Consider the following 10,689-nt stretch of genomic DNA (forward strand, 5'->3'; position numbering starts at 1 on the left):
CGAGCAACAATAAGAGGAGCAGAATTATAGTAAAATAGTTTATATGTGGTACTGTAAGGGGCAATGTTATTAATAATGGATTCTAAAGACCACATACTAGAATTTTTGGTAATGTATAGCGAGCATGAATGATCTGACAAGTATATCAGCTTAGTCGGAGAAAACCGCACTGCCAGATCCACCCAATCACGTTCGCTTATCGAACGAACTTCCGTATGCTCGTCGAGGGTTAGCTGTTGTTTTATGACACGGATGTTTAAAAAATTTTGCTCGGTTAGATGCCCACTCCCCTGCTCGTTAGTTTTTATCAGTTTTTTTCCAAGCTGCATTCGTCTACGAGGTGAGTCCTGAATCCTCAGCGATCCTGTAGAAAGAAACCATCGCGTACAGTATCGGTATCATCAAAATTATCGCCTGTGTGATCCAAGTTCCACATGGAAAGATCTGGATGTCTGTTCGTGTACCACCCGCTCAGTAGCCACCTTCCGTTGTGTTCCGTTCCTTTTTCGTTCTATGTGAGTCGATCTCTAATCGGTCGCAGAAGGAGCCAATAGAAACACATTGGAAACAAATATTCTATGAGATTTGTAAAATACATATAAAAATGTCCGTCAACCTTACTTCTTTGGTCCAATTTTGCTTCATTATGTATTCGTTGTTGTAATGATCCGTTTGTTTCTGTATTCTCTGAGACATGTAAGCTAGCGTTCCTCAATCTCTCAGTATTTGCGACCCAATTTTATTGAATAATTTTCATCGCCATCCTCCCACCACCATCCTCTTTTTTTCCGCCCCAAATTATCCCCCAAGGTCTCTCAACTGCCAAAGGAGAAATCTTTATAGACTTCATGGCATTTGATGAAATCAAAAGACAATGCAATAAGGAACCGGTATTCGAATTTGGTCAAGGCTTGATGATGAGATTTCTGCACCGAATACGAGCATTTCGTGTACTATTAGCATTGTCAACATCCACGTTTGCGAAACCGGATTTTTGGCATTGACTGCTTTGAAGACAAAATATAGATCTCAGCTAAACATAGGAAAAGAACTCAGAGTGTCTACTGTTAACATCAGTCGAAAAATTTTGCCCTGCAATCCAGGTCCAAGGGATTCTCTAGTAATTATTATACTTGTTTTCAGTTTAATATTGAAAGATTACTTATTAATAGCATTGTGCAACACTGACGCAGTCTTATTTATAAGTGCATTATATCAGTGTAAATTTGAATTTTAATTTTTATTATGTCAGAATGTGTTTTGCTTTGCTTTCCTTTCAGTAAATTAATCAATTTTTTAGTTCATATTTTTTTTCTTTCCTGTGAACTCGTGCCCTCCATTTAGTGTTATCACGCCACCTAGCGGGGCATGCCCCACAGACTGAGAATCACTGGTGCATGGTAATATATTTAAGTGATGGCTTGGATCTTTTGACGTAAGTTGTTCTCCTTTTGTCTCCAAGCCGGCCGGAGTGGCCGAGCAGTTCTAGGCGCTACAGTCTGGAACCGCGCGACAGCTACGGTCGCAGGTTCGAATCCTGCCTCGGGCATGGATGTTTGTGCTGTCCTTAGGTCAGTTAGGTTTAAGTAGTTCTAAGTTCTAGGGGACTGATGACCACAGATGTTAAGTCCCATAGTGCTCAGCGCCATTTGAACCATTTTTGTTTTTGTTTCCACTGTTTTTGCACTCGTTATCAAAAACACTGTCGTTTGTGTATTTCGCATTTTCTGAATTTCTCTGGCATCCTTCTATGACCGATGAAAAGCCGATTCACACAGAACGTGAATGGGACAGAACAGAACGCACGTTTAATTCAGCGTCTAATCGTGGTGTGTTCACACCAGACCGAACGCCAACCCAACGTCACTCCAGCCGAACGGTGAAACTGAGGTTCTGAGATGCCATTCGCGACACAAAATGTCCGAATAATATTGGAGAAATAAGTAATTAGCAATGCTGAAATTTATTACTGGCTACAGAAAGCTCCATAGACTACAAAGTTTGTATGATAAGCTGCTGAGAAGTGAAACGATAGGAAAAGTGTCGTACAAACAGTTTAGAAAATCGATATTCACTTGCTAGAGAATACATACTTAGACATATACAAACACATAAGGCAATACGAAATTTTTAACCTTCTCTTTTGTTTTTATTTTCCTCCTATGTACTAAATAACGTCAAAAACAACAGTAAGTTTCTCCTTCAATAGAGCTGACTTCTTCATTGTCAAGAAAAGTTTGCTGTCGTCATTGTTATTGTTGTTTTTGTTGTTGCGGTCTTCAGTCTGAACATCGGTTGATCCACGTCAGGCTATCATGTGCGTGTTTCCTCATCTCGCAATTACTACTGAAAGCTACATTCATTCGAACCTCATTATTGTATTCGAGCCTTTGTTTCCCTTTCCAATTTTTACTCTCTATACTCCCTCCACTACCAAAACGGACGATTGCTTGACGCCTCACGATGTGTCCTGTCAACCGATTCCTTGTTTTAGTCACATTATGCCATCGATTTATTTTTGCTCAATTTGATTCACTACTTCTTCATTAGTTATTCGATCTACCCATCTAATTCTTAAGATTCTTCTCCAAAATCACATTTAAAAAGCCTCTTTACCTCAATGATGGCATCCTTCTGTGTGGCCTCGACCAGGGATACTTGTGGGTTGACCGTTTTACCTGCGGAATATTTTACGCAAGAGGACGTCATCATCATGAAGCCGTACAGCACAATTGCATGACGTCGGGAAAAGCTACGGCTTTCTTTCGGGAGTTCACATTACCAACATATCCAATCACATTGGCTAAATGTCACAATGCTAAATCAGTCAATCATACGGACTGTTGCCTTACAAATATTGAAAAGGCTGCTTTTCAGTAGCCGCGCGTTTGTCTGGCCTCTCCACAGACATTCCTCCGCTGTGTTTGCTTCGACAGTGCGGCTGTCTGTATTGATACAATAATAAATCCGCCGCACCTCAGCAAAGTCCATGTTATTAATTAAAAACTGATTCGCCAGTATATGATTTTAAGTCGCAGTGTAGGATTCTTCTTTGTGTATTTATTGAAAATGTGAATCATTTTTCGCTTTGAGGTATCTGTCCTCTTTTGTCGAAAAACCCCTAAAAAAAAAGTCAAATTCATCATGGGACTTTCAGCATCTATTACGAAAAGAAAGGTGACGATAAAATGAAGACAAAGAAAACACTATTTTTTAAGGAAGAGACTTTCATATGTTTTGTCATATAATTTGTCTAAAAGTAAAAAATAATATACGAGGGTTGTCCAGAAAGTAAGTTCCGATCGGTCGCGAGGTGGAAACCACTGTGAAAACCAAACACGTTTTATTTGCAACTGTTAGATACACCTTCCACCTACTTCTCTACATAGTCGCCCCTCCAACTTCGAGTTTTGTCACAGTGTTGTATCAACTTTCGAATATCCTTGTCATAAAAAGCAGCCGCCTGTGCTTACGGCCAGTTATCTGCACTGGTCTGCAGCTCGTTGTCTGTTGAAAAATTTTGTCTTCATAGCCAGCGGTTTTTGTGATCAGATATGAGACTCAGGGGGAGCCAATTACGGGCTGTATTGTGGGTGATCAAACACTTTTCATTACAAACGTTGCAGGAGCGTCTTCATTGCCCCTGCAGTGTGCGGCCGAGAATTGGCGTGCAGAAGGAACTGCTCCACAGTTGCGTCATGTGGGCTGCATGCCACGGGCGAAATCTCTAACCAGGCCCTCATACATGGCAGGAGACGCTATTCCCTACGCATCTTTAAGTGCTCACTGTTCACTCAAAACTGAAAAGAGTGACGCGACATGATCGACGGGCATACTAGAGACACTGCCCAAAACATCTGTGCAAAGCTTTACCGGATTTTTCCAGTGATTTCCACTTCGCGACCGATCGGAACTTACTTTCTGGACAGCGCTCGTAGATTAGAGAAAAATTCCATGTGCCTTTGATGTTCCAAATCATGAACAGGAAAAGAGGTGCGTCAAATGTTTCTGTGATCTGTTTCATTTTTTACAGTGTCGGTCGATGTCATTTTGTAGCAAAAATCCTCAAGCTTTATTCAAACATGCATCAGTACTCCATTTGATACCAGGAGCGCCAGCATAGTCCACAGTTAAAATGACTACTTTGACTGGTGCGAAGTGCGCTCGCTGTGTGTTTTGATTTCATGAAACTAACTCTGCAGCAACTGTTCGAGGTAAATTTCGCACCGAATGTGCTACATATCTCCACGCAAGCCTACAATTTACCCTTAACACAATAACTTTGTTGAGACGATAAGCTCACTGCGACAAGATAAATCACCAGGTTGCTCGCGTGTTGATAATTATGTCGAACAGGTTAGGGAGAACTTTGCCCCTAGTCCACAGAAATCAACGCGTTGTGGGTCTCGTGAGACTGGCATTCGACAAAAGACTCTGTCGCGATGGCATATCACATTAGTAATGCAGATAGGGTTGGTCTAAGGGAATTCTGTGGGGGAATGTTGGATCGGACAGAGGGTGACGAGACATTCTTGAACAGAATAATCTTCAGCGATGAGCCAACATTTCATATCAGTGCCATGGTGAAAACCCACAACTGCAGAATGTGGGTAAGCGAAAATCCACATGCAACCCTGGAACATGTTCGTGACAGCCCTTAGCAAATTGAATGTATACGACCCTTTCTTCTTCGTGGAGAAAACTGTCTCTGGTCTTGTGTACATCTACATCTATATTTATACTCCGCAAGCCACCCAACGGTGTGTGGCGGAGGGCACTTTACGTGCCACTGTCATTACCTCCCTTTCCTGTTCCAGTCGCGTATGGTTCGCGGGAAGAACGACTGTCTGAAAGCCTCCGTGCGCTCTAATCTCTCTAATTTTACATTCGTGATCTCCTCGGGAGGTATAAGTAGGGGGAAGCAATATATTCGATACCTCATCCAGAAACGCACCCTCTCGAAACCTGGCGAGCAAGCTACACCGCGATGCAGAGCGCCTCCCTTGCAGAGTCTGCCACTTGAGTTTGTTAAACATCTCCGTAACGCTATCACGGTTACCAAATAACCCTGTGACGAAACGCGCCGCTCTTCTTTGGATGTTCTCTATCTCCTCCGTCTACCCGGTCTGGTACGGATCCCACACTGATGAGCAATACTCAAGTATAGGTCGAACGAGTGTTTTGTAAGCCACCTCCTTTGTTGATGGACTACATTTTCTAAGGACTCTCCCAATGAATCTCAACCTGGTACCCGCCTTACCAACAATTAATTTTATATGATCATTCCACTTCAAATCGTTCCGTACGCATACTCCCAGATATTTTACAGAAGTAACTGCTACGTGTTTGTTCCGCTATCACATAATCATACAATAAAGGATCCTTCTTTCTATGTATTCGCAATACATTACATTTGTCTATGTTAAGGGTCAGTTGCCACTCCCTGCACCAAGTGCCTATCCGCTGCAGATCTTCCTGCATTTCGCTACAATTTTCTAATGCTGCAACTTCTCTGTATACTACAGCATCATCCGCGAAAAGCCGCATGAGACTTCCGACACTATCTACTAGGTCATTTATATATATTGCGAAAAGCAATGGTCCCATAACACTCCCCTGTGGCACGCCAGAGGTTACTTTAACATCTGTAGACGTCTCTCCATTGATAACAACATGCTGTGTTCTGTTTGCTAAAAACTCTTCAATCCAGCCACACAGCTGGTCTGATATTCCGTAGGCTCTTACTTTGTTTATCAGGCGACAGTGCGGAACTGTATCGAACGCCTTCCGGAAGTCAAGGAAAATAGCATCTACCTGGGAGCCTGTATCTAATATTTTCTGGGTCTCATGAACAAATAAAGCGAGTTGGGTCTTACAAGATCGCTGTTTCCGGAATCCATGTTGATTCCTACCTAGTAGATTCTGGATTTCCAAAAACGACATGATACTCGAGCAAAAAACATGTTCTAAAACTCTACAACAGATCGACGTCAGAGATATAGGTCTATAGTTTTGCGCATCTGCTCGACGACCCTTCTTGAAGACTGGGACTACCTGTGCTCTTTTACAATCATTTGGAACCTTCCGTTCCTCTAGAGACTTGCGGTACACGGCTGTTAGAAGGGGGGCAAGTTCTTTCGCGTACTCTGTGTAGAATCGAACTGGTATCCCGTCAGGTCCAGTGGACTTTCCTCTGTTGAGTGATTCCAGTTGCTTTTCTATTCCTTGGACACTTATTTCGATGTGTATGTGGATATACTTGAAAACATTTCTTGATTCTACAGATCGATGACGATGACTTATATGGCGTGCTTTACTACCGGCAAGACAGTGCACCACTTCATTTTCTGACGGAAGTTCAAGGTTTGCTCGATAATCGCTTCCCAGATCAGTGGACTGGCCGTGAAGGGCCAGTCGCTTGGCCACCTCGCTCCCTAGACTTGTCTCCATGGGATTTTTTTCTTTGGAGTTTCATTAAAGCCTGTGTGTAAGTCTCTCCCCTACCAGCCGTCCTGAGAAATAGAATCTACGCTGCCGTTTCACAAGTGACGCCCGATTTGCTGCAACGAGTATGGGATAAAATTGAATACCGGTGAGATGTTCGTCGCATCACAAATGGCAGTCACACTGAACTCAATAAATTTCTATATCATTCCAAAGTTGTATAGTTCTTTCTTACGCGCCTTATGTTGTTATAGGTTGTACATAAAGTCCTGGAACACTTTCAATTATTTATTGCACAAGAACTAAACATTGTACAGATGTAATACGTATTGCATTTTGAAGAGAAACTCTGAAAGTTTTTTTTACAAACATTTTGAGTTCACAGGATGCACGACGCACCGATTTCTCTGGACTTCTTATGAAGGTCTCTCGTACGCGCTCCACATTCACTTCACTCACACTGTAACGTCTGCTTCTCTTTTCCGGGAACAAGCAATTCGTCGTAACAAATTTTTTGTGCCAGTGGTAAATGGCCTTTCTTGTTGGTGGCTTTTTACCGTACTTGGTTCTAAACATCCATTGAACAGCTGTAGCACACTTGTGTTTGTCAAACTCCAACACACAGAAAGCTCACTCCGCACCTGAACTCGCCATGTTTTGCAACTAGCTCTGACTAGCGGCAAATTACCAAACTACGCTGAGGGGGAATATATGAAAAAAAAAAGGTTTCAGGGTTTCTCTTCAAAATGACATATGTATGTTATGTGTACAATGTTTGTTTCTTCTGCAATAAAACATTGAAAGTGTTCCCGGAGTTTATGTACACCCTGTATTAAAAGTGTATAGTCCAAGAGAAAGCAGAAAAGTAGCCATTTACGCTGCAATTTCATATTTATCTTATTTTTGCAACAGAAATAAGAGAATTCCGCAATTTCTTCATGAATGTAATTACACGCGCGTAATATCTAAGTCGTACACGTCTTTTAATAGTTATTAGTAGCCGTTAATGAAATATTCCAGTTTTCTCTGATATCATTAATTATTTCTCAATTACCCTGAGTAATTCCAAGAACCTAGATTATTTCCTTTCAGTTTTTTTTAACCTAGATATCAAGATGGTCGCTTTGATATCCCATTTGTCCATTTCGACACTTCGTTTGGCTATGAACATTCGACAAAAATCCACCGTAAATTGGATTACTTAGGATGTTAGAGGCGACATCACTGTTTCCCACGAACATCAACGTAAGAACTTCCATCTCGAGAAACAGTGCCGATGACGTCCCGTCCCATTCCGTCGATAAAAGCTGCCACTTCAAATGGGTTGTGAAATTTTTTCGCTTTCCTCTCCGTTCTGTCAGCCGGTCGTTGTGGCCGAGCGGTTCTAGGCGCCACAGTGTGGAACCGCGTGACCGCTACCGTTCAGGTTCGAATCCTGCCTCGGGCATGGATGTGTGTGATGTTCTTAGGTCAGGTTTAAGTAGTTCTTATTTCTAGGGGACTGATGACCTTAGATTTCCCATAGTGCTCAGAGCCATTTGATCCATTTCTCCGTTCTGTCAATGTGAATCGATCTTAGTTGTCTTCAGGTTCGTAACGTAGAGAGGACACTGATCTATGCCACTGTGTGTCTTTCTTCTGCCCGCAGAGGCCTGGGTGAAGAAGATGGAGTCGTACACTCCGTGGTTCAAGGAGCAGGAGAAGATGATCGCCGACGAGTCGAAGCGCCCCGGCCGGCCCAAGACGCACGACGACCTCTTCGGCGTCGACGGCTCCTTCCGGAAGCTCACCATCGACTGAGCAGCCGCCGCCACAACACGGCCGCCACCGAGCTCTCTACGCGTGGACGAGCGCGCAAAGGACTTTCTCACCACCTAGAAAAAAAATATTTTCAAAAATTTATAATACGTAATCTGTAATAGGCAACCATGAGTACTATGTTCAGGATATACTTAGAACACGAATCTGACGAACTGCACCTGTAGACAACTGTAAAGAGGTAACTTAATTCTTCCTGCGTCATTCTAACGAAAATGCGGTCTAATGCAAAGGCAATGTTCAGTAGCTGTGCCACTCATCATTGGAATTTGCTATACAAGTTGTAATTATCACTGAAAGTCCCTTTCCGGTCGCACTATAAGACAGCCACTTCCTATTGGATGCCCAGCCCATCTTGGGAGTTCCTACGCATAACGACAGCCCCCTGCCGGAAAACTCTCTTCAGACTGTGCTTGACAACTTTCACGTGTTGCTCGCTCTATATCCACTCCGGTAGTGGAAAGTTGTCTGCGGTGACAAAACCGGATTCTGTCCGTGACATTCCACTTTCACTACCGAAAGCAACCGATAAGGGAAATACCCAAAACGGAATATGCCTTTCGCGCAATTGGTTCGAGAGCATCAGTTGACTCTGTGTAACAACGAGTCATTGCAGTGTTCCGTAATCACTAGCAATTCCTAATTACGTACCGTATGCAGCGTCATAAAACGATGCAACACTTTCCCGTGACATATTGGATCCGAAGTTAGAATTTTCTCGGCTTTATCGCACATTTACTTCTGATATGTTTTCCTCAATAAGTTTTCGGGAAACATCTGCATGGAGACCAGTTACAGAAGCCAGTACCATTTAAGTCACAGTAGTACATCTACCGAAAGATAGCGCAAATACTTACACAGCTTTCGGCGCGTTACTCGTTTCTTCGTTACCATATCAAGAACTGGTATTTCTCCGTTAAGTAACACATATGTTGTGGAATCCAAATCGCGTAAAATAAAAGAACCTTAACTGGCGACTGTCTATGGCATCCACAGGGAAGACCGCTAATGTACTATTAAAATATCACTGCCAATGCTTAAGTTGTCACCTCCGATTCAGATGTCTTTCACCGTAAATTAGGAATAGATACTGTACAAACAAGAGTCCTGGCACAGACCTGATGAATCGTTTACAGGTCGCAAAAACGTACAGGTTGCTTCATATAGCTACCACACAGTCCTAAGACACAGGAATGTTTAAGGACTAAAGAAAGTGAAGGCGCGCTAATACCAGGTTTAGAATTGAAATAACGAAAAATAAACTGTGATTGAAAATGAAACGGACCCTTAAAAAACAAGTCCATAAACACAATAGCGTGTGATTATCCACTGAAGCAGTGAGTATAACAGCTCCATCGCCGTTACTTGGTCAATGAGGAGATTCAACATTGGGATCTAAACGTCAGTGGGAAGTGTTTTATCTAATTAATGCGCCGTTTAACCACCAAGAAGTAGTCATTACTGATGCTAATTTGCACTTGTGAATTACTGTCCTTGTTTTAATGACCCATACAGGTGTAAATACAAAAATAATTGAGGGTAAAAAGTGGCGCATGTCTGATATTGCCAAAGCATAAGCTATAATGATCGAACACACCGATGAATGTTAAGTAACAGTGTTGCCTACCTAAGCTCACCTCAACGTCAGTTGTTCAGAAGAATATTGCGTTTTCTATAATTAGTAGAACAATAGTTTAATCAAAATATAGTATTTGCGCGCTAGTAATGCTTTGAGATCTGTGGAGAGCGAACTGCCGGTTTTGATTTGATAAGCATTGAAGTGCCTCATATAACTGATCTCTGCAGATTGCTACCCTTACCAGCTGGTGTATGTCTAAAGCATCTGCCTTGTGAGGCGTTACATTCACAGAATTCACTTTAAAAGACAGGTTGTGATTATTAGCTAGCCGAGTCTGTGATGACGCCTTGCACTGAGATTTTCCTGTCTATCGCACGCACAACACGTCTTTCCACGTTGCACACATCTTCATAAGCAGCAAAGAACAGCTTTCTGAGTAGAGGCATCACGAGAGAGCTCTTTACAGAGGCTTTCTGGCCTTTCTATGTCAGTCGGTTGTTCTGTATTATCCTCTGCTACTTTAATTATTCCATTTGCTCATGAAACTGTATCATTGTATGTTCTGCATTTATGTTATCATTTTTATACGTGTTACATGTAACTGAATTATATAAAATAAATAATAACTGCCAGAAAAGTTAGCGTGTTTGGTTACTGGGAGAAAGACTTACTTTCAGTCATTACTAACAGAACTACACGACCGGAATGACAAAAAATTTCGTAGTATAGTTGTATCTCTACTCATTTGCAGGGTGTGTGCTTACCTTTCCTTTCTGATTTTCCTGTTAAATAATTACCAATGTTTAGCAACCAAAATTTGTTCCTTTTTGACTCAAGCGTTTTCACTT

General features: G+C 42.1%; 1 protein-coding gene across 2 annotated transcripts in view; it reads left to right on the top strand.

The window, feature by feature from the left end:
• Positions 1–10,478, top strand: part of LOC124711205 (alpha-tocopherol transfer protein-like) — a 128,475-nt gene extending 117,997 nt beyond the window's left edge. For both annotated transcript variants that reach the window (XM_047241149.1, XM_047241148.1), the window contains one exon: positions 8,093–10,478. In XM_047241149.1, the coding sequence (XP_047097105.1) occupies positions 8,093–8,244 (152 nt within the window). In that variant the 3' untranslated portion in view covers positions 8,245–10,478. The remainder of the gene's footprint in view (positions 1–8,092) is intronic.
• Positions 10,479–10,689: the final 211 nt, after the last annotated feature.

Source organism: Schistocerca piceifrons, chromosome 8, assembly GCF_021461385.2.
Source record: "Schistocerca piceifrons isolate TAMUIC-IGC-003096 chromosome 8, iqSchPice1.1, whole genome shotgun sequence".
Lineage (NCBI taxonomy): Eukaryota > Metazoa > Arthropoda > Insecta > Orthoptera > Acrididae > Schistocerca > Schistocerca piceifrons.